General features: G+C 37.4%; 2 protein-coding genes and 1 long non-coding RNA gene across 4 annotated transcripts in view; 2 read left to right on the top strand and 1 right to left on the bottom strand.

Annotated features, from left to right (window-relative positions):
* Window positions 1–60: 60 nt before the first annotated feature.
* LOC135795491 (sodium-coupled monocarboxylate transporter 2-like) lies at window positions 61–2484 on the top strand. Its single transcript, XM_065307183.1, is given in 7 exon segments — window positions 61–280; window positions 338–615; window positions 675–812; window positions 815–1034; window positions 1095–1584; window positions 1637–1794; window positions 1848–2484. Coding segments are annotated over 7 exon segments (1767 nt in total). The 5' UTR covers window positions 61–77; the 3' UTR covers window positions 2128–2484.
* Window positions 2485–11634: 9150 nt separating this feature from the next.
* LOC135795318 (uncharacterized) overlaps window positions 11635–25003 on the bottom strand; it is a 32955-nt gene continuing 19586 nt past the window's right edge. Inside the window, exons 3-5 of the long non-coding RNA XR_010549062.1 lie at window positions 15064–15307; window positions 13260–13384; window positions 11635–13210 (exon numbers count right to left, since the gene is read on the bottom strand). This is a non-coding gene — a long non-coding RNA (uncharacterized lncRNA). The remainder of the gene's footprint in view (window positions 13211–13259; window positions 13385–15063; window positions 15308–25003) is intronic.
* The window catches only part of LOC135795317 (neuroligin-4, Y-linked-like), a 141767-nt gene continuing 134483 nt past the window's right edge, over window positions 17720–25003 (top strand). The window contains exon 1 of one of the 2 annotated variants that reach the window (XM_065306953.1): window positions 17720–18461. The gene's annotated coding sequence lies outside the window, so the exon portion shown is untranslated. Of the gene's footprint in view, window positions 18488–25003 lie in introns of both variants that reach the window. The other variant, XM_065306954.1, reaches the window with a different exon arrangement.

The following is a 25003-nucleotide window of genomic DNA, read 5'->3' as shown; positions in this document are numbered from 1 at the left end:
TAAGCCGCGTAAAATCACATCACAGTATGTTAGTTTGAAATAGTTGTTTTTATATTCCTAGACGATATTTGTCTGCCATGAATTTTAGCGATGTCTCTTATGAAAATATACAAGTTACATTTTCATGGATCGACTATGGATTGTTTCTCTTGATGTTGTCTATGAGCTTACTGATCGGTTTATATTTTGGTTTTTGTGGTCATCAAGACAGCGCAGATGAATACTTACTTGGGGGTAAGAAAATGTCAGCGATTCCAATTGGAATATCATTAGTAGCAAGGTACTGTAAGAAAATTTAAAACATAATCACAAGTAGGTTTAATATATTAATTTTTAGTAATATCTCCGGTATAACACTTCTTGGCGTCCCAACGGACATCTATCGCTTTGGGACAACGTATTACCTTTATGCCATCATGTTTTTACCAGTCTGCATCATTACGTACTATGTCTATATCCCAGTATTTTATAAATTGCAAGTGGTGAGCGCCTTTGAGTATTTAATGCTGCGTTTCGACAGAAAGGTTCGCCTCCTCTCTTCAGGACTCTACACTATCAACACTGTGTTGTATCTTCCTATTGTTGTGTACATTCCAGCGTTGGCCCTTGCTCAAGGTAATCGAGTTTCAGAATTTAAGTGTTCCTTTTATAAACTAAATATTTTTTGTTTATAGCTACGCACACAAGCATCCATTACATTCCACCAGTAGTATGTGGTGTGTGTATAATCTACACTACAATAGGTGGTTTAAAAGCCGTGGTGTGGACGGATACTCTTCAGTTTGTGGTAATGATTGGTTCAATTCTTGGAGTTTTTACCAAGGAGTAAACTCGGTTGGAGGATTTGGGGAAGTTTGGAAGAGGGCTGATGAGAGCAAACGTTTGGATTTCGACTTTGACATGGACCCTACTAAAAGGGACACTGTTTTTGCCACATCAATTGGATCAATTTTTATAGGTCTATGTTATGCTGCAATCAATCAGAGTTTTGTTCAGAAGTTTTTATCTTTACCGTCAAGAAAAGACATAAAAATGTAAGTTTTTGTACTAATTCAGTATTAATTTTATTTATATTCCAACAAATTTGTTTTCAGAGCTATTACAATATTTAATATTGGGATGCTTGTCATTATAACTCTGGTGCTTGGTATTGGTTTGGTCATGTATGCAAACTACTACCGCTGTGATCCGTTTACAGCTGGTAAAATCAAAAAACATGATCAGGTGTTGCCATTTTACGTAATGGAGGTAGCCACAGTGATTCCGGGATTAGCTGGCCTGTTCTTGTCAGGGATCTTGAGTGCCGCATTGAGTACCCAGTCGGCGTACATGAACAGTTTGGCGGCTTCAATATACGAAGATTTTGTGAGTCCTTTTGTTCCTTCCAACACGAATCAGAAGACAATCAGTAACATACTCAAATTTATGGTTGTTATTATTGGATTGATCAGCACACTCATGGTGTATGTAGTTGAACACATGGGCAGTATAGTACCAATTAATATTGCACTGAGTAGCATAACTAATGGCCCGCTATTGGGTTTGTTTACATTGGGAATGTTATTTCCGGTTGCTAATTCAAAGGTAATTAATATTTGTATAACATACTTCATATTAGTAAATATGAAATTTACAGGGGGCATTATTTGGAAGTTTAACATCTTTGGCGGTCATGACATTTATTATAGGTGTAAGTCAAATTTATCAGTTCAATGGACGTATACGTTACCCGGCCAAACCAGTGTCAATTGACGGATGTAATTCAACACTTGTTACAGGAGTAACAAGTTCAAGGTAGTATTATAATATGATCTGTATATTTAATACTAATGTTGATTGTTTTATAGTAATATACAAATAAATGATGACGACATATTTGTTTTGTTTAAAATTACACATTATTACTATACATTCGCTGGTGCGATGATAACAATGGTTGCTGGCGTAGTAATATCCTATTTTACACAAAACGTTACCGATCCAAAGGTAAATCCGGATGCTATAAGTCCTGTAGTTTATTGGATAAGACAGAAGTGGGGAAGACGCATAGTAGATGATCAAATGCAAGAAATGAAAGTGAAGGAGACACAAACATTGATTTCGCAAGTGAACAAAACAGAATCATAACGAAAAATTATGAATGTGTTCTGTGCTATACTTTGTAATTATTAGAGCCATTTAAAATGCTTATAAACGTTCTGGACTCATCATATAGTATGTTCAGTCCTAATATTTAGTTTTATAGTAGTAGTATAATCACTTCGTTCTCGGTTATGGTTTTAATTTTCGAATTTTGAACGTGTGCGTGTGTGTATGTGTTACAAATTTAATTTTAATTTGTACATGTTTCCCTAAAAGGGCATTCCTCAGTATGTGTAAGAATACACTTAGCACTGCAGTTGAACTTCAACTTGTAAATTAAATTACTATTGCCAATTGCTAATTGTAAACTTCAATTGATTGAATAAAATATATTCCACGTTACTATAGTTTATTCTAATATTTTGTGTTCGAGTAGCACAAATTGTAGTGTCATTGTTTCGTATTTCACACTCTTATCATCATACAGGTATAAACAAACCACTTTTTTTATCCGTTCAGGTAGAGTGGAGAGTGGGATTCTATTGCCGTCTGTGGTTTGTGCAATCCGCGCTCTTGGCACCGCAAGCAGTTCAACATTACCGGTCAGTAGGAATCAGTCAACAATTATCGCCATTAACCAACAGTACGTGTGCATAGTTTTTAGACTAGACAGTTCTATGTGAAGTGTTAAGTGTCAAGTGAGATGCCCTGGATTTGGACTACCGACTTTAATAACAGTAATTGCCATTTATTTATTGTGTTCACTGATCGTTCATCCACGCTCAACACTGCTGTCGCTACGGTTCCCGTTGATGTTGCCGGCTACAGAGCAAACACAGCCGCTTGCCGTCGCTGCGTCCATATAGACAGACTAATCCCCGGATTCGGTAAGTCGAGTAATATTCAATCAAATGTCAATGTATTTAAGTACACTGTTTTACTACGCGTAGAGCAACAGCAATTTTTGTATGTCAACGATTTTTTGGGTCCTTTAATCAACGTATTTCGATATACAGCGCGTGAATGGTGTTTTGCTATTATAATACAAGGCGCTGAATCTTCCACAATGTTCCACTTGTTAGATTCCGTCCGAGATTATTACATTTGCAATATTTTCAAGCGGCAGCACTTTACTTTAAATATTAATCCGTTACATCTATTCCCATTTTTTTAACAATCGGTCAAAATAATTGAAACCTTTTAATTGTATATTTACAAACATTGATCCATCGGTGGTCGCATACCTTACTCAAAGCAAATTATTAGAAAAAAAACATTTCGTATTTCGTAAATTTTATTTTAAATATATGTTGACACTATTTAATTGCACTGTGTGTATGTAATACTAATAAAAGTTCAAAAACACCGTCTCACAAAAAATTGATTTGTCGCGATGTGCATTTCGAAGGCTAAGCCTTCCTCTTCAGGCGAAGGAATTATAAACTGAAGTAAAATTGTGTCTGTTCCCTAATTTATTCTAAATCTTAAGCGGTAGAAGTGACTCGCGTTCAGGGCATCATACGAGGGTAGCGGTAGAAGTGACTCCCATTTAGGGCACCATATGAAGGTAGTGGTAGAAGCGACTCGATTCAGGGCATCGTACAATGATAGCGGTAAATGTGAGTCGTGTTCATAAAATATAAATTGTTTTTGGACCTTTTAGACCAGGAAATTAAATTATTTTTACCTGATAGAGAATTTTCCAACCTTTCATAATCTTCTATCCGCTTCTTGTTAACGCTATTAATTTAAAAGATACACGTTACCAAAAATAGTCAAAAAAAACATGACGCAGCAGCCCTTCCCCCTTTGCCCGTTTTTGTTATTAATTATTCTTTCATCTCTTAGATTTCCCGTTTAACGTCTCATTGAAAAAAGCTAGAAATATTTCTTAGGAATTGCTATGACATTGTGTGGAAAGCACTCTGTCTCATTAGTAATAATTTAGAAATTTTAGATTTGTTATTATTATTTGGTTGGTAGTTAAAGAGTTCTTCTGTAATATAATGACATTTTTTAGTGTCTAAGTCCTTTGAAAGTGCCCTAAAATTCATATCAGCATTTATTTCTTTTCTCAAGAATTGAAAATTTGATACGAAATTCCTTCCAATTTTAATTTATTATTGCTTTTAATAATCTTAATTCCGTCTGTGTTATTCATAGATGGCACTAGCATGAACTAAAAATCATAAAATAAATTTATACTGCTTATTCTTATGTTTATTGTAAAACGTGGCCACGAGATTAGTTTGGGACACAATTCCGTTACCTGTGCTTTTATCGCATTCACCGAGCGGAATACAACGCACGTAGCTGCACCATAGTTTAGTTTTGATTGCAGGTAAAGTGTCTGTTGCAATTCGTGCACATGTTCGCGTGCCATCGACGCGCCGCCGGCTTTGCGCATCTATTACTTTTTTGCCTGCGGGATTCATGCAGTAGGTAGTCTTATCATAAACTCTCGCGACGATGCTTGCTCGGCTACGGCATACGCTATCGGTGGACTGCAGCCAGTATTGTGCCGGTCGTTGAGTGATTCACGCGTATTTCGTGCGATTTTTATTTTTTAATCGAACTTCTCCTCTCTACATATGCATTATATTCGATCATCAATCGACTATTTAGTTGTAACTTGAATCTGCAGTGTTTAGTAGTGATTAAGTGCGTTTAATGCCCATACGTTGCGAATAACAAGTAACGGTCGGCGTGTGTTGTTCGCCGCGTATCTTAGAATTAAATAGTGTTGAGTTTACGAGTAGATTCAATTTTGTATGGAGACTGCCAGGCGCTTTTCTTGCAATTAGAGGGCCATTAGTACTTGGGTAAGTAACATCTATAAGATCATTGTTACAGACAGAACAGAATGTATTGCAAGTTTTTTCTCCGATGTGTGAATATGAGCATAATATTAAATCTTCTGAAATATTTCAATTTGTTTTCATTTATTTGCAGCGCTTGGCGAGTCTTGAGTGCCATGAGCTCGGCAGTCGTAAGTTTAAAATTCAATTATATTTTTCCTTCAAATTTGCTAATCGGACTTTTGTATGTTTTTTTTATCGCGTTCCACAAGCGCGTAGCCAAAATTGTGTTCTTTTGCATTTTTTAAAATTTGCCGTGGAAAATGGATTACGTCTTGCGAACCCTTCACAATATTTAAGTTATTTCTTTTTATATGATAGAGCAAGAGTCCTTTTTCAAGATGCACCCTAGAAACCTCGCGAATTTCAGTCTGATCTGTCTTAAAATGGCCGCAAAAGTTTGCTCTTGTTTAGCATTTGTTAAAACTTACGGTGGAAAACTGGTCATATCTCGCGAACCCTTTGCAATATTTTAGTTATTTCCTCTTTATGTGATAAAGCAAGAGTCCTTTTTCTAGATGCACCCTTGAAACCTAGTGAATTTCAGTCTTATCTGTCTCAAAATGGCTGCGAAAGTTTGGTCTTTTTTAGCATTTTTCAAAACTTGCAGAGGAAAACTGGTCATATCTCGCGAACCCTTCGCAATATTTCAGTTTTTTCTTCTTTATATGATAAAGCAAGAGTCCTTTTTCAAGATGAACCCTTGATACCTCGCCAATTTCAGTCCTAACTGTCTCAAAATGGCCTCGAAAATTTGCTCTTTTCTAGCATTTTTCAAAACTTACGGTGGAAAACTGGTCATATCTCGCAAACCCTTTGCAATATTTGAGTTATTTCTTTTTTATATGATAGAGCATGAGTCCTTTTTCAAGATGCACCCTAGAAACCTCGCGAATTTCAGACCTAACTGCCTCAAAATGGCCGCGAAAATTTGCGCTGTTCTAGCATTTTTCAAAACTTACGGTGAAAAATAGGTCATATTTCGCGAACCGTTCAAAATATTTTTCTTTATGTGATAGCACGAGAGTCCTATTTTAAGGTGCACCCTTGAAATCTTGCGAAATTCGTTCTTAACTGTCTCAAAATGGCCACGAAAGTTTGCTCGTCTTTTGCATGTTTTAAGACTTGCTGTTAAAAACCGGTCATATCTAGGAAAATTTCTAATTTTCTATTTTGTAATACTCGGAGTTAATGTCAATTTTATTAACCGCGCGTTTTTGGTACACTCGGTAAATGTAGTTTTGTCCGTGTTTATTTTTCAACATCTTCGCGAACGTAAACAACTGTTATCTTGAGCGAGTTTACACCGACGAGTGTTGCACTGATACAGAGAAATTATTTAACATTTGGTGTATATTTCTGCGTATTTGTATTCAATATATTAGACATAATTGCTTTATTAAAATATTAGTAGGTAGATATGATATTTAACTTATGGCCGAGCGATATGTTTTGTCTCAGCCTTATTTTTTAGAGACTAATACGCAATGTTTTAACTCTCATTTCTTACAGTGAATGTTTAAATTAGGGGCGGTGTTGTAATTACCAATTAAACAACGTTAAGGTAATAACTATACAGTACACTTATACAATAAATTATTTATTTGTAATGGTAAATTAAATTCATGTTTTTTTCAATCTTATTGCATCCTTAAAGCAATAAATTCATTCCTTATGCCGAAAAATATTGAAAGTAAAAGTAAATTTCGTGTATGTGTGTTAGTTCAAGGTTGTGAAATTTTAGTTTCGTCTTCTGAAGTAAGTGTTTCGTTTCAGTACGTTTGTGTACAAACAACTTTTTTTGTGCGACTGACGCGTGATATCGCTGCATACCTGCCTTGAACCTGGCTACGCGCCGCGCACACGGCAGTCGTTTCACCGCGTGGTCCGCGAACGTGTCTCTCTAAGCGCCACGCGTTTTGAGGTTGTAATTGGTTTAATCGTCGTGTATTATTTCGGTCATCAGCAAAATATTTGCAACGGGCACTTGTGGGTGTTTTGTGTGATGATTTGTGGCGGTTAGAGTCTTCTTAAGTGTGCAATAAGTATCCGTTAATCTGCGCGCGAGGTTTCTGTTGATAGAATATATTCCACGATAGAAAATCTCCCCATCAATGCTTAGGTAGACGTGTAACTTAAATTGCTTATTAAATTTGAGAGATATAAATTTCGCATTTCTATCAGATTTCCTAGTCCCGGTTCCAAAAATAACATGCATGATTTAATTATTACAAACACGGTTTCTAAAATGATGTGAAGATAATTAAAATGACAATATTCATGTGGTCGACCACGTTCACTTTGCTGTCAGCCGTCGGCTCGGTTATCTTTTCGCTGAACACGTGAACGTTTTTAATCGATTTGCACTTCTTATCATCATTATAAATTAAGAAGTTTCTTGTTGACCTAGTAAAATCTTAAACGTTGAATAGTTTTTCGTTTTTGTAGTTTCCGTACATCTTAATATTTACAAAGAAATAATTATGTGTATCGTCTTTTTGCCGTCTGTGAATTTAGATGTTTTCCGCCGGATATTCTATCAATTTAAGATGATGCTTCGCCCGTCGGTTACTTTGTGCAGTTGATGCTATCATCAATTAATAAATATATAAACTATAATAAAATGTGAATGTTTTATTTTCATAGCACCTGTTTGCCCAATTTCTCGATGAATTTCGGGAAAAATCTTTGATTTCGTATTAAAATATTGTTCTGTATTTGTAAATTTCCGTCTTCATGTTGTGAATATTGACTCCCTTGTAGTTTCTAAAATTTTGTAACCCTGTATATTGGTTTTCCTAACACTACGTAGAAAATGGCCTGCATTTGTAAGTTTTGAGTGTTCTCCGTTTGGAATTTGAGATTTTCTTTCTGAAACACCTTGTATATTCATTTTCCTTTGTGCCCGCGAAAATTTTGCTTCAACTGTTGTTTTTAGGGTTTTCGTCATTGCCCTTTGAATTTTCTTTTTGTGACACCCTGTAGATTAGTTTCCCGGAGCCTCGGGTGAAAAACGAATATTACATGTTTTGTTGAGAGTTTTTGTTTGGCACTTTAAATTTTCCTTTGTAACACCCTGTATATTTATTTCCATTTTCAATCACCTAGAAAATTGGCTATTTACTAATTTCATTATACCGGTATAACTTTATGAAGTAGTATTTGCTGACATATCCGCTGCTAAGCAGGTCTTAAGTCCTGTATCAATATGGCGACATGTATTCTGTTGACTTGAAAAATCTAAACTTGTATTCTATTGTTAATAAAGAAATAGTAAGATATATTGACTTCTTTGATTTGTGTGTTCGCCTTCTATCATTTCAGGAACAGGTCTCTAAGAGAGTTCCCTCTCTCAGGGAATGATCCCCTCTATAAAAATTGTTAAGGTAACCTGTATGATTTGTGTACTCCTTCTATCATTTCAGGTACAGGTCAGAACTTGTAAGAATATTTTTAAGTGTCACCTCTTTTGGGGCAACAAAACTTAGAAATATTTGAACAAGACCTTAAAAGAATTGTCCTTATAAGGAGTTCCCTCTCTCTGGGGGTGATCCCCCACCATAAAAATTGTTGATATGCCTGATAATTCCGGGGATGAAGCGCAGAGACATCGTAGCTGTAGGATGGGCCGGGAGCAATGGACACATCGAAGGAGTGGGCTGTCTAACGACACGGGTCAAAAAATTTAAAAATCTGATCCTCCCCTGTTCTCTTTCTTCTATCTCCTCCTCCTCTCTACTCTACTCTCTGTTCTCTTCCTTCTGTCTTCTACTCATCTCTGCTATTCCTGTTCTACTTCTCCTATTTCTCTGTTCTCCACTTACTTTCATACTTTTCTCTTATTGCCTTCACTTGTATTTCAATTTCTCTTATATTTCGTTGCAATTCATATATGCAACCCAAATTGCACCTGATATTTTTATATTTGAGAAAAATGCCTTCTATATCTGAGATTCGATCCGTGTCTGCTAGCATGCCAGCAGGCGCATGTCTCCACTCGACCACCGAGTGCTTTTATCATTGTTATTTGATTCTTCTATTTATGTTTCTACTTTTAACATGTTTTAAAAACAACAACACAATTCAAGCAACAGTTTATGTTATATCGACTGCACACACATCCGATTTATATGCCATATTATTTAAAACTGAAAAGGGCAAAGAGGAAACCACAAAGAAATACGAATGAGATTATAATTTTACATGGTGTTTTATTGACAGGATTTAACACACATTTTGTTAAATAAAAAAAATATCAACAGCAAGCAAATTCTGCAGCAGTGAAGACTTACATTAGAATACGCGCATCTCCAACACTTCCGCTTTAGATATTGCAAACTCCATGGTTTGGGCACTCACAAACTTCGTCCCTGGGCACTAGAGTTGCACGAATTAATTATAAATCCAATTTATTCTTATGTGCGAAAATATAACCGTAGCCGACGGACACACGCACGTACAAAGATAAACCGAAAATGAATCCGCGATTGATAAACACTCGTACCATAACACTTGTAAAACCCCAGTCACATCCAGATTCTAGTTTATGCCGTCGATTTTGTGAACAAATATAAGTCAATTGACTTACTTATGATCTGAAGAAACGGAAATAGTGGCGGTGAACACGCGCGCTTCATACGACGATCGGAATGGAACTGCATGTGCGCTAAACTGCACACAGCGACACAGCTACAAGCGACAACACGAGGTCACTATCAATTTTGCGCGATACGTTCCTTGAACGCGACAAAGAAGTTATTTACATACAAGCATCGCACGTCCATAAAATAAACTAAGAATGCTTTTTGCATATATTATGCAAAATTGCTAAAAATGTAATCGATTTAAGCGCACTTCCGAAACGTGTCCGAATGCAATCCTTTTGATCAGTGCCGGTTTTAGCACTACCAGCGCCCTGGGCGAGATTTCTACGGCGCCCCCTAATTGCAATTCAAATCCATACGAATAAAACCGACCAAGTGCGAGTTGGCGCCCCTGGGCGGTCCCCCAACCGCGCCAGGCTCTAATGCCGGTATTACGCACCGAGTACAAGTGCGTATACCCGCAACTATCAATATAACTCGCGTTACGGAATTTTCTCGCAATAAATTTCGATACAGAAAGATACAAAATTAAATTCCGCATCTAAGAAAATTATTCCGAGCTTACAGTAAGACCGCGTTTGCGTGTTATAATAAAAAAAAGTACAGTTCCTAGCGCAACGAGTACAAGTGCGTATACACCCAACCATCAATATAACTCGCGTTATGGAATTTTTTCGCAATAAATTTCGATGCAGAGACACAAAATTAAATTCTGCATCTAAGAAAATTATTCCGAGCTTACAGTAAGACCGCGCTCGCGTGTTATAATAAAAAAACTACAATTCCTAGTGCAACGAGTTCAAGTACGTATACACACAACTAACAATATAACTCGCGTTACGAAACTTTCTCGAAATAAATTTCGATGCAGAGAGATACAAAATAAAATTCCGTATTTAAGAAAATTATTCCTAGCTCACAGTAAGACTGCGTTTGCGTGTTATAACAATAAAAAAACTATAGTTCCTAGCGCAACGAGTACAAGTGCGTATACCCGCAACTATCAATATAACTCGCGTTACGGAATTTCCTCGCAATAAATTTTGATGCAGAGAGATACACAATTAAATTCCGCATCTAAGAAAATTATTCCTAGCTTACAGTAAGACCGCGCGCGCGTGTTATAATAAAAAAACTACAGTTCCTAGCGCAACAAGTACAAGTGCGTATACACACAACTATCAATATAACTCGCGTTACGGAATTTTCTCGCAATACATTTCGATGTTGAGCGATACAAAATTAAATTCCGCATCTAAGAAAATTATTCCGAGCTTACAGTAAGACCGCGTTTGCGTGTTATAATAAAAAAAAAACTACAGTTCCTAGCGCAACGAGTACAAGTGCGTATACACACAATTATCAATATAACTCGCGTTATGGAATTTTCTCGCAATAAATTTCGATGCAGACACAAAATTACATTGTGCATCTAAGAAAATTATTCCGAGCTTACAGTAAGACCGCGCTCGCGTGTTATAATAAAAAAAACTACAATTCCTAGCGCAACGAGTACAAGTGCGTATACACACAACTAACAATATAACTCGCGTTACGGAATTTTCTCGCAATAAATTTCGATACAGAAAGATACTAAATTAAATTCCGCATCTAAGAAAATTATTCCGAGCTTACAGTAAGACCCCGTTTGCGTGTTATAATAAAAAAAAACTACAATTCCTAGCGCAACGAGTACAAGTGCGTATACACACAACTAACAATATAACTCGCGTTACGGAATTTTCTCGCAATAAATTTCGATACAAAAAGATACAAAATTAAATTTCGCATCTAAGAAAATTATTCCGAGCTTACAGTAAGACCCCGTTTGCGTGTTATAATAAAAAAAACTACAATTCCTAGCGCAACGAGTACAAGTGCGTATACCCGCAACTATCAATATAACTCGCGTTACGGAATTTTCTCGCAATAAATTTCGATGCAGGGATACAAAATTAAATTCCGCATCTTAGAAAATTATTCCGAGCTTACACTAAGACCGCGCTCGCGTGTTATAATAAAAAAAACTACACCTAGCGCAACGAGTACAAGTGCGTGTACCCGCAACTATCAATATAACTCGCGTTACGGAATTTTCTCGCAATACATTTCGAGGCAGAGAGATACAAAATTAAATTCCGCATCTAAGAAAATTATTCCGAGCTTACAGTAAGACCGCGTTTGCGTGTTATAATAAAAAAAACTACAGTTCCTAGCGCAACGAGTACAAGTGCGTATACACACAACAATCAATATAACTCGCGTTATGGAATTTTCTAGCAATAAATTTCGATGCAGAGACACAAAATTAAATTCTGCATCTAAGAAAATTATTCCGAGCTTACAGTAAGACCGCGCTCACTTGTTATAATAAAAAAACTACAATTCCTAGCGCAACGAGTACAAGTGCGTATACACACAACTAACAATATAACTCGCGTTACGAAATTTTCTGGCAATAAAGTTTGATACAGGGAGATACAGAATTAAATTCCGCATCTAACAAAATTATTCCGAACTTACAGAAATACCGCGTTCGCGTGTTATAATAAAAAAATTACGATTCCTAGCGCAACGAGTACAAGTGCGTATACACACAACTATCAATATAACTCGCGTTATGGAATTTTCTCTCAATAAATTTCGATGCAGAGAGATACAAAATTAAATTCCGCATCTAAGAAAATTATTCCGAACTTACAGTAAGACCGCGTTCGCGTGTTATAATAAAAAACTACAATTCCTACAGCAACAAGTACAAGTGAGTATAAGCACATCTATCAATATTACAGTCAGTGCCGGTTTTAGCACTACCAGCCCCTGGGCGAGATTTCTACGTCGCCCCTAACTGCAATTCAAACCCCTACGAAAAAACCGGCCAAGTGCGAGCCGGCGCCTCTTAAAGTCCGGGGCCCCTGGGCGGTCGCCCAACCGTGCCATGCCTAATGCCGGTACTGCTTTTGAATAGACCACTCTTGTTCTCTTATCTGAAGCAAACAGAAATCCAATCAATCCTGAGAAACGCAAAATACAGACCGTTTTCCATCATAACTTTTCAAAAATGAACGAAATTTTTGAAATCGAAGATGTAGGGGTATTTTCGGAACCTTGAGGGTGTGCATTCAATCTTTCTGTTACCTGAGAAGCAAACAAAATTAAAATCGAACCTGGAAAATGCGAGGTACAGACCATTTCCGATGATAAAATTACAAAAATGACAAAAACTAGTAAAATTGGAGATCAATAAAAGGGCTCTTAAGGATCATTTAGAGTATCGAAATAGAGTACATTTCTTCCTTTTTACCTGAAGCAAATCAAATTAAAATCAAGCCATGGAAATGCGAGATACAGACCGTTTTCCACCATAATTTTTCAACAATGACTAAACTTACTGCAATTTGATATCGATTTAAGGGCTCTTTCAGAACATTGAGAGAGTTGGAGTGTTGCATGCACACGCATTGGAGTGCAGGAGTTGCAGTATTTTTGGATTAGAAAACTCTTCCCCTCCTATCTTGAGCAAACAAAGCTAAAGGATAAAAAGCCATAGGCAAAGGATATTAGCCGTTTTCCACCATAACTTTTCAGAAATAACCAAAATTGTTAAAATTGGAGATCAATTTAAGGGCTTTTGTTCATTCTATTAGACAATGCTTTCCTTCTTATCTGAAGCAAACAAAATTAAAATCAGGCCAAGGAAACGTAAACTACAGACCGTTTGCCATCATAACTCAGAAATGATGAAAATTAGAGATCGAATTAAGTATACTCCAGGAGCCTTGAGTGTGTTGGAATGCAGTCCATGCGATTAGGCAACTTTTCCTCAGAATTAAAATAGATCTGGAACACGGAATAAAAATCATTAAAAAATTACATATTATAATATATAATAATTATTATAATCATTTCCCCAAGTGCTATCAATTAACATTAAAATGTACATGCAAATACAGAATATACTCGTTAGAGAAACTTAAAGAAAACATAAAATTAAGTTTAACTGAAACTAATCGCGCCACAGAACACACAAAAATTTAGTATTTACATTAAAACTGATTTCGGAATATTAGAAATACGTACCGGATAGAGTTAAAATCTCGCAAGAAAATAGAACACGTGAAAAATGGAAAAGAATGATAAAGAAATTAATAATCCGTATTCCTAGCGCCATCTAGAGTTGAGAGCGTGAAACAGCTTCACATGCAATCGAGACAAATTGTAGTGTTCTGTAATTTTCCATCAAAAACGTACCACATGCAAAGAACGACGTATGTCGTGTGCAATCATCTTCAAGTTAGGCTTGATAAGGAATTCAACTAAATTAAATAAAATAACATAATGAAATAATAAAACTTTTAAATTTATATATCTAAAAAAGATTAGCGCTCAGTTTCATTTAAAAAAATACACTAATCAGAATTCGTTCTATAAATAAGATCGCATTGCAGTGTCTTAATCTACGGACTATTCTCTATAAGATAGGATGGTTAAAACGGAAATCTGAGAGATGAAATTTTAATTCTTAAGAAAAAATTGCCAAGGGGGGGTGCTTGATAATTTTTTTCGACGATTTTCAATAATTAATATCTCTTAAACTAAAGGAGATAGCAACCCACGATTCGCTGATTATGAAAGATTGGAAAATTCTGTATCAGATAAAAATATAAAATAATTATATTTCCTAAAGTAAAAGATGGAAAAACGCGACTAAAAGTGCTAAAAAGTGACATTTTTCAATTTTTGCCCATTTTATTTAATCGCGAATATCTCGTAAACTAAAAGAGATAATTAGGATCTGATCGCAGCGTCTTAATCTACGGACTAGTCTCTATCAGATAGAATAGTTAGAACGGAAATCTGAGAGATGAAATTGTAATTCTTAAGAAAAAATTGCCAATGGGGGGTTGCTTGATACTATTTTCGACGATTTTCAATAATTAATATCTCTTAAACTAAAGGAGATAGCAACCCACGATTTGCTGATTATGAAAGATTGGAAAATTCTCTATGAGGTAAAAAATTACCGGTACAATATAACAAAATAAACAATGAAAAATCAACGTTCTTTCATATTCGAGTTAATAAATTATAATAGTGCATTTCTTTCAAACAAAAAGCAATAGCGAGCATCGGATTGAAACTTATGAAAGAATGGAAAATTCTGCATTAGATCATTAGAATGACTAAAAGTACAATTTTTCTTTTTTTGCTCTTTTTTTGAATTGCGAATATCTCCTAATTATGTATTTTTGCAAAATTTTTTTGTGTTTGCGGTTTAAGAGCGATCAGCCGGGCCCCGGGGAATTTATCCGAGTTGACCCTCTCTCTCATCGGCCCGGCTCACGCATATACGTTTAATAACACTATTTTTATTTTATTACTTTCATTTGTGAATACGTAATCCATTGTGAATCCAATATTCACGTAAAGTTTATAAATAAATATTACAAAACTATTTTTATTATTCAAACGCACGAATTCGACAGATAATATGTAGTAAGTTGTTTCCGGTAGCATACCTCTGAATGTGCAGTTTCTTGTCTATTTCCATCAAAATTCAAAGGATAGGAACTACGATTTTGGCCAGATGACGTAGAGTATCGCAGGGATATGCAAGGTAGAATACGCATATAGGTAGAATATGCATTCTTGTGTACTGCGGCGACGTTGTTTTATAAATGCAGGAGCCACATCAATTATGTCAGCTACACACAAGTAATTTCTTTGATAATTTGATAGCCATATCGATATCCATTTTAATTCCTGAAATCATTTAAAATATACAATGTTACACAAATTGTTGTAGTAAAGCAATTGTTGATAAATTCATAATCATATAAACCTACAAAGGAAACCTGGCAGAAATTCTAAACTATGCATGTTCATATCGCACTGACAATTCACAACAAAAGAAATCGAATGCACTCAACTTCACTCAGAGCTAATCGCGCCCGGCTCAATGTGCCATTAGATTTTATTTTTTACGTTTTTATCCCACCAAGCTCGGTTTAACAACATATGTGCCCACCATAAAAATCTTGGAAGAAAAATTGAATTCATGTATAGCTAAATTACTACTTGTAGCTTCTTTTTGCTTTTTAGCACTACAATTTTTATCATTTTTCTATGATTCATATCAAGTTTTCTAAGTTTTCTATTAGTTTTCTAATATGAAGATTTCACCATTTGAAGTTTAATTAATCTTTAGCATGACACTACCAATGTTTTCCCTTGGTTCTAACTCCCCGGACGGCAGCAGAAACTACTACATTTCGTATTTTCCGGATGCCTCAAAATTCGAAATCATGTTAGGTTCCAGCGCCGATTGCACAAAGCGTGCGTCCGAAGTTTATGTGAACGCAAGGGGGCGGTCAAGCGGTGAATTTTATTAAAATAGTGGTAATTTAATTAAGAACCGAGATGATGGGTTGTTATGGATGGCACCGGCCGATTCGGACTGCCGCCAGACGCACAACCGGGTCTCGAGCTTCGGCGGCGGCGTTATAAACAACATTAATGCCACCCCCGAAATCCATCGGGCGTTTTTCCCCCTAGAGGACCACCTCCATCAGGCGCACACACGCCCTGAATTATAAACATTTCCAGGGATTAAGGGGCACCGCTAAGCTGCGGATTGTTGCGGCAACGGACGAGCGGACAAGCCTTGCGTCCAAAATGCTCCCGACAATATGCATACTCATTGCGTGCTATTTATTATTGATGCATAATGTTATTACAATGTGCAGGCAGCAGCGGCCTCAGCAGGTCGTGTGATCGATGGAATATTGGGACCTATGTTTGTTTGACGGGAGATAATTCCGTTTGGTATTAAGTGCAATTGGTGCTGCGGTCGTTAATTGCATAATTATTAGGTGATCGTATTATTTTTGGGGTTGCAATGTATGCTGAACTACGACAGATAATTACAAGAGCTTGTAAACGTAACATACATGAATCAGAATTGAAATGAAAGCCAGGAGCAATAAAAAATACTTTAGAATCTGCTAAAAAGTCAAAAATAAGTACCAAAATATTAATTATTTAAATAAATCTAATTTATAACACCGTATAATCGTTGTCTCTGATGTAGAAAATCTGTTCTAAAACTATCTTGGTTTTTAGGGTGTTTGGTTTATCACCAATAAATCTCGACATTTTTATGCAACAGAAACAAGTTAAACATGTTGTTAGAAAGATTGGATACATTTCTGCAACATTGCCGCCAGTTGATAGTTCCTGCGCGAACGAAGTTCGAAGGCGCGACGCCGGAAAAGTCGCTCGGCAATAAAATCTACATAACTTTTTAAACGCCCGCGACCAAACGGAATTGTTTCCATCATTTTTACGAGGGGCGAGGCGCGACTGATTAATGTCCGCAAAATGTAAATTCTCTTGTTTGTTTGCGACTTTTTTTAGACCGCCGACTGCCTGCATTCTCCACTATTTCAGAGCATTCAGAGAACACTATACAATAAAAAAAGCGGTGAAATAGCGACGCGCTCGCGATGATACTCGTTTGTGGCGGCGGAACACCGAACGGGAAGTGGAAATCATCATGAAGACGCCGGAAATTGCAACACATTTTTAGTATAAATATAAATGTAAATAAAAAAAGAATGAAAGAATTGTAATAAAAACATAAAATATGCCAAAAGAGAAATTAAAACCCAATACGACCTAGTGGGCAAAACTAATTATTAAGTTTTTAATTAAAAACATTTGCTTGTTTCAGGTTTCATACATAAAAACCTGAAAAAAGTTTGAAACTGAATTAATTTACTGCATGGACTAAACAAAAAATTATAAATTTATGAAAGAATTAATGAATAAATTTGTAATTGAAAATATTATTTTCAATTTTATAAATTTATCACCGTAAATTATTTCCACACTCGCTATAAAAAATGTAATAAAATACCTACTTTACAGGTTAGAACGTGAAGACGACATGTTCTCTCATCGGCATCCGGAAAAGGAATGAACTCGCGCGCGTGAGGCGGTATCGCCGACGATAGCAGCAGCATAGTGGCGGCGCGCTCGCAGTGTCCTTGCGCAAACAGTAACGATTTTTGCGCCGAAACGGGCACGGCAGGCAGCGCGCGGCGCGGCCGCCCCACGAAACGCTCAGTGCTGCGGGCGGCCGCGACGTCGGGCGTCGATCCCGGGGCAGTAGGTGCACGCGCGTCGAGACGATCTCGCGAAAGGTGGGCCACGCAGCCCTCGCGCCGGTGGACGGTACACGAGAGCATCGAGTGCGTGTGTGGAAAAAAATCTACGCCCCCCAAAACATCTCATCAAAAGGAAATTATTCCCACAGGCTGGTGAAACACAACGTGTAAAAAACGAAATAATTTCGATGTGAATTGGTGCGATCTAGGAGTAACATTGGATTTTGGTGGGTTCGCGTTTGCTTTGGATTTGTGGATGTTTCTTGGATCTGGACCAAAAACAGAACCAGGAAAAGGAAGCAGGTTTTTAGGCCAAGAGAGTTGTGTGTCACTCAATCAAAACTTTTATTTCGGAGCTCACAACTCACCGTGTGACGCGTAACGATAACTCGTGAGTTCAAAAACTGGAAAAGCAAAAATATCTAACCTCTAACCAAAACTCAAAAAATTATTAACTGTATTTTTAATATTAAATTGGTAAAAAATGGTAAATTAAATTTTGAAAAGTGTGAATAATTTTGGTGCTAAAATTTGTAAACAAAAATAGAATTAACAATAGTGTTAAGAAAATCAGTGAGCCGTGATCAAAGTGATAATGTTCAATACTGATATTCTGTAACGGATATTTGGCAGATTTACGCCTTGGTCATTGCCGTGCCGGACCGGAAGTCTAGGGAGTCGGATGCTTACATAGATCAATGCATGGTGGTTGTTTTGCCGACGGAATCGCTCGCAGGAAAATTATGCAGGTAAACAGCGGGGCCATAATCAAAATGTTAGTACTCTGATCTTGTCATTATGTAGGTGTGGTAAACACGAACTACTTAACCTAATCTTATCACGTGTGCGTGTGATAGGCAACTTTGAGTACATTTACATGCATTACAGCATTACAAGTGTGTTGCGTAGAGTGTGTTGTCTATCTTGAATCTAATCGAGGAGACAACCAACACGTTACGAAACAACTTAATCACTATAAGGTTTCCGTGATAATATGTTAATGTATTTACAAGTGAGACATTAATAGGTATTTTCCGCAAGTACACACTTCCAAAATATTGAGGGTGAATCTAATAATAATTTTGAAATATAAAACGTTCAAGTTTTATAAAAACTTTTCTCTGCTGTCTCACATTGGTCGTTTTTCCCTGGAAATCTCTTAACACCCGTGAGCGCATCCGCTCTCAACTCTTAAGTTATGTAAGATCCCGAGTCGCTGCGATACTACGATCCTTCTGCAGCGCCACGCCGGGAAAGGACGTAGATTATCCCAGGAGAGACGACACAACCGCCACCACCCCCTTGAAAAGGTACCACAATGCTTGGACCAAACTTGGATGAAACGTGGTCCAAACCAAAATCGAACAAAACGTAAAGTTTATCTCCCGAATGGAAATCTGATTCTATTTAAGTCTACGGCTAAGTCTAAAGGTATGGACGGGGCAATTGGTTTGTGAATGAGTCCGAAAATGTTGAGGCGGAAATTCGCAAACAAATTGTGAAATTTACGGCGACCGACAAAGCGAAACCATTTAAGATGCCATTTGATTTCTATCTTATTATAACGCATTTATGGGGTGAGTTGGTGAACGAAAGGTGGTGGCAATAGGCGTGGAGGATCCTTCTCTTCTTTCATGCGGAAGAAAACGGGAATGATAAGGGGAGAAGGTCGTTGGAATCGGTGGCATCGTTGAAATCGTTGAATTCGTTGAATATTTAGGCACGCAACCAGTCGAACATGTGTCGAGAGGATGAACGTTCGGCGGGTTGCATAGTTAAGTATGCCGAATGCGAAATACGAGTTTTGTTTTGTGGCCGGCCAACCGAATCGGAGGGAAATAATTAACTAGAAACGTGCTGGGATTCATTAATTAAACATTATACAAGTTAACAAGAGTATTTTACAAACAAACAACACATAAATCAAGCTAAATTTTTAATCCGCAATGCTAGAAAAGCTCTTAAAACTTGCTGTTTGAAATTTTTGAGCTGTATCAGATTATGGCAAAAAGAATGAAATAATTTTGAGTGTTCCATCACGGATCGACGAGCTTTAAAAAACTTTTTAACGGCATTTTATTCAGCGGCGAATGCAGTGCGACAGTTCGACACTTTGGCACTTCGTCATTTCCCCATCGCGGCGCGGCGCGAATTCTTTCATTTGTTCTCTTTGAAAATGTGCAGGTCGTGTTCTCGGTTTTTATCGGAAAATATGACGACGCTCTTTTCGGTCGTAGCGTGTCTCGACCGACCCGCATTCGTCGCAGGCGCGCCTCTCTATGAAATCTTCTGATTGGGGATTTGCGCGACGCGGTTTTATTACCACAATAAACCTTTTATTATGTAAGTCAACAGAGCGCTTACTTCTATCAAGACGTAAAACTAAATTGTCCGCACAAAGAATGCGCTCGCGCAACTGGAAAACACTCGTTTTTTTTTTTCAAAACAACGTCATATTTAAAAATACAGATATTCCTAAATTATATTCAAACTAAATAATATTAGCGAATAAGGGTTTATTAGGCAAAATTTAATACGTCATGAATAAATTAAAACCTTTCACACACCTCTCATCACTGAAAAACTACTTTATGTTAATGCGCATGCATTTTGCACATTGATTCGCACTTGTTTTTGTTTTCCGTCTGGATTAACAAACACCTAGCTTGAATATTAATGAGTCGGCCCGCATAATCCTCGGGCGCACGCATCGGAATAACGCGCGCGAGCACCCCGATCGGCGGCAATTAGCCGACCACCTGGTGCACACCACCCCCGACACCAATCGCCGCCTGATAGCACAAAATAAAACGTAAACTCTAATTCTAATTACAAATTACTCATTACGCAGTAAATATTACGCACGCATTACGCATTATGCTAACAGTAAAACCGTAAACGCTATAATTATTATATCTACGAGTATTACACCTGCCGTTATATATAATATATTAGACTCCGACATTCACAATTTACTATTAGCAATTTGCAATCCGCTTTTCGAGTTTTCGTGTTCCGTAATTAAAATTTACGAGTGGTGTTTAAATAATTTTACGACTTCGTTCTGTATGATGGTGCCGCCACCTATCACTATAATGTGGATGTGTCGCAAATGCAAATACGTATAATTAATGAATAATTAAACAGGTAAATCCTATTTGTGCGCATACTATCCAACGGGGAGCGGCGATCGAACGTCATACGCAAACAAATAAATAAAATATAACATTTGCCAGCACATAAAACTGATGCCTAATTGCACACTAAATTCATAGAACACCAAAACAAATCTTTACAACCTTGTCTTCGCTATCTTAAAAACATAGGACAATCAAATCAATAAAATGCACAGGTAACATATTTTATATGCAACCCAACATACGTCTTAATGTATGCAGGGAAGATAACCTTTTGTAAGCTTAATATTTCAGTATGTTTATCAAATAAATGTCATGTACTGTTGACAAGGATTGATATAGGTATAATAACCCAATTTTTGCCAAGTTTCTCTTGATTATCGCAAGCGATCCCCATTGAAAACTAATAAAACTTGCGGGTGGAGGACGTTTTGCCACACGTGTTGCATAACAACGCAACAAAGCGGAAGCCAACTTCACTATAAAAGTCTAAACAATCTCCCTGGCCGCCCCTAACCAACCCTGAAACTTTCGAATTTCCGAATTTGCCGAAAACTCCCGTATCTTCTCCTCGTCGGCGAGGGTTAATTCGCACCCGCGATGGAATAACGCTTACACGCTACACGTACGCACACGCATGCACGCGTACGCTAAATTGAAGAAAATTAGGCCCACCTCGTTGTCGTCGGCTAACTACCCCTAGTTGTCGCGAGGGCCTGTTTGAATTGCAACCGAGTGCGAAAACATGGACAATAAAGTGGGTAACTTTACCAAAATTGCGATGGACACGACTAACTAACAATTTAGAAGGATTTAATTAAGTTTATATTGGGATTTAACTAAAAAGTTCAGTTTTGAATTTTCATTTTAAAAATGTATTTCTATGCTATTTTTAGTTGTGTTTGCTTATTTAGTATCATATTAAACATTCCTTTGATATGGATTAGAGATTACCACTACCGAAGTAGACGTATTCAGATCGCGTCAGCACGCAAGAATAATATTATTGACTAATAAAAGAACTCAAAGCGATGGCACAATCCCCACACCACAAACCAACCACCCTTCTTAAGAAATTCAACTCACGCGAAACGCGTGTAAACGCGATACAATGACTTTTTTCTTCCGCCGAGTCATCGATTGCCGCCGCCGACGTAATAAATAGCTTAATAATTTCCATCCCCCAAATAAAGCGATTCAAGTTACATTCAAGTCTAGTCAAAAGAATGATTTATCATGCGGCTAACAAAGTTAACTAATTACAAGTTATTTATTACCATTAACACGCATACGGCGACGAAAATAATTTGTAATTTCATAAGCCACAAATACGTACAAGTGGGGTAGACGCGGGGGGCCAAACACGCACACGCCGAGACAATATGGCAAAGTCGCGGCGAGTTTTTCTTCACCAGAGCATTCTTGGGCGGCGGTTGACGATGGCGTCGTCGGCGACATCACGCAAACTCATTAGTCATCGTCGAGCGCAACATTTGTTGTTGGGGGCCTTGATGGCGTGCGGTTGACCCAGCGGCAATCGTTTAGTTGTTTGTTAGGGAATTAAATACACAATTCACGAGACACAAGCGTGGAATGTGGTTACACCAGGAAATAGTCATTAAAATACGTTTCCTATTTCGTAAATAATTAGTACAGTCCAATGCATGCAACAAATTACACTTTTTTCGGTATCTATGTGTATTGATTGGTCAATTGAATAGATTTTTCGTCATGTCCGAAATGTTTGTTTGAATTTATTGCTTCACGTATGAATAGAGTAATTTACAATTAAAATATATCATTGTCGGAGCGCGTGCGCGGTCATTAAAGCGTCGTTTGCATTAAAGCCCCGCGCGCTCGATTTTGTACACACGTGCATGCACATGCAAATAAAACGAACAAAAATGCAATTAGTTTGTTTCAGATTAGCGCTCGCAATCGTAAATCAACAAACTACGTAATTGAAATTAATTAAACGCGCGATATTTTTTATAAGCTCTGCGATTACATGCACTAATTACACCTTAGATGCATTTTAAGTAATATTTAATGCAAATTAAATAAAAATGCAAACTAGCAATGCATTCTTTTTAATTAGAAAATAAAAGATACATTTCCAATGAATATTTTGTGTGATTGCAACATAGTGAATGTCCGGTGAAAAGTTTTTTTTCTCATTTTTCTGTTCATTTCCGCATTGAAAAAACGTACATTCTCAAAGCGAGCGCAAACAATTAGTTTCATTGCGGAAAATGCGCCGACGGCCAGTGGCGCACTAGAGCGCCATCTACTTTTTCAGGTTAGGTGTCGGGTGTGTATAGTTGGCGTAATGTGTGTGGTCTATCGGTTCGGCGATTTCCAATTGCACTCTGCGTTCTCTGTCAATTTTTCTCGGTCATGTTTTTGCCGGTTGCTGCACAATATGGTACATTTACAGAAAGCGCAGAAAGGGTTGCATAACGAGAGAAAGGGAACCAAAGTGCGCTTTGGGAATTGCACAAAAACAGTAAAAGCTATTCAAGTCAATTGAAGTGGCGAGAGGTTCGCAAAAAAATGAATGGAAAAAATGTAATTGATAAAAATTGATTTTACCGTCGTCTGCGCTATTTTTAAGTCCTAATTTTTGTATCTATAACAAAGTTAATTTTTCGCTGATAACAAACATAACTTTGTTTTTGTCTGAAACTTTCTGCGCGGGTCTGTTTTGTGTTTTGTTTCGTGTCCCCCGCTTCCATTTGCCTCCAAGATGACAGGTTATAAACGCATTGTCTCGCCGGGCCCAACAAACATTTCTCGTAAACAAGGCGCGTTTAAATTAAATAAACAGCACAACAACGGGCGTCCCGGCGGTGGCGGCGGCGAAGGAAACTCCCCGAGTAAAGTTAATTACAAGTAAACTACATCCAAACGCGCAACGAGCAGGTTTGCGAGTGCAATTCGAACGATAAATAACAACCACCGCCATGACACACATTGCCGCCACCGCCGGACCTAATAAAACACCAAACTTGTGACTCTGGTGGTACTCAACACCACTACCATCACCGCACGCATCCCTCACATCTCTTCGGTGTCCACATCTTGCGTCCTTCATTTCTCATTTCTCGCTATGGACGCTGTTTATGAACATAAACAGCGCCGAAAATGGCGTCCCCGAGCGTCGGGACCGGCGAGCAAGATTAAACTCGAAAGGACGATTTCGAGCGTATTCGGAGCGCACTCGCCGCCGCCGCCGCCGCTGCCGCCCTCGAGACAAACACAAACAAATAAGCGGACCAAATCCCGATTTGCGATCGCTCGGATGACACGAGCTAACCCGAGCGTTGTTGGATGTTGGATGTGGTGGTTTGTTGTAGAGTTGTGCTGTGGATAGTCGAGCGCACTCTATCAAAACTAACCGCGGATGGTAAATGGAAGTTAATAACAAATATTGCCCGAGGCGACCCGATCAGATTGAACGCGTGCGCGGGCGATAGCCATCGGGTTGTAAAGGAGCAAGGGGGCGGTTTGTGTACCTAGATAATTGTGTGTTTGTCATTTGTTGCGGTTTGTTTTGAGAGATTATGTAAGTGAGTGTTTTTGGTAACACTAAACAAACAAATTTTATTGACAATTTATTGCGACAAATTAAAGTCAATATGAATCATGTTTTTATAAACGAAAATAAAATATTTCTTCAGAAAATTATAATATTCTCTGAATATTAATATCATATCATAATGCTTATAGCCGCGAGCAAAGTTTCTTAATTAATTTTATTAATGCATTATTTGAGGTATTATCAGATACCACCGTTGGCAATGTTCTAGAAACGTTGGAGTTGCCGATTATAAATTACTCAGCTAAATGTATTTCATAAAGTAAAAACGTATAAAACTTTAGTTTAAAAAAGACTTACTTCTGTTACCTACTTAAATATTAAGTACTTCGTTAACTAGTGGTATTTAATTTTCATTGGCGAAAAGGCCAAGCAGAAACATGGGGACATTGTAAATTAATTACGTATTAATTAAAGTTTAAATTGAAACTTTAATTTTTGCTGAAATTCATTGCAGCGAGTTTTACTAGGCAAGTAGGTAATTATATCACGCGAATGAGACTGCAAATTAAAACTTATTTTACCTGCAAATTTTCCTCTTATAGAATATTACTCG

This window comes from Atheta coriaria, unplaced genomic scaffold (genome assembly GCF_025399875.1).
Source record: "Atheta coriaria isolate IRGN ID8LTWV9N9 unplaced genomic scaffold, Caltech_Dcor_3.1 hic_scaffold_7_pilon, whole genome shotgun sequence".
Taxonomy (NCBI): Eukaryota; Metazoa; Arthropoda; class Insecta; order Coleoptera; family Staphylinidae; genus Dalotia; species Dalotia coriaria.
Note: the sequence above shows the minus strand (reverse complement) of the source record. Positions and strands in the feature narration are given on the sequence as shown.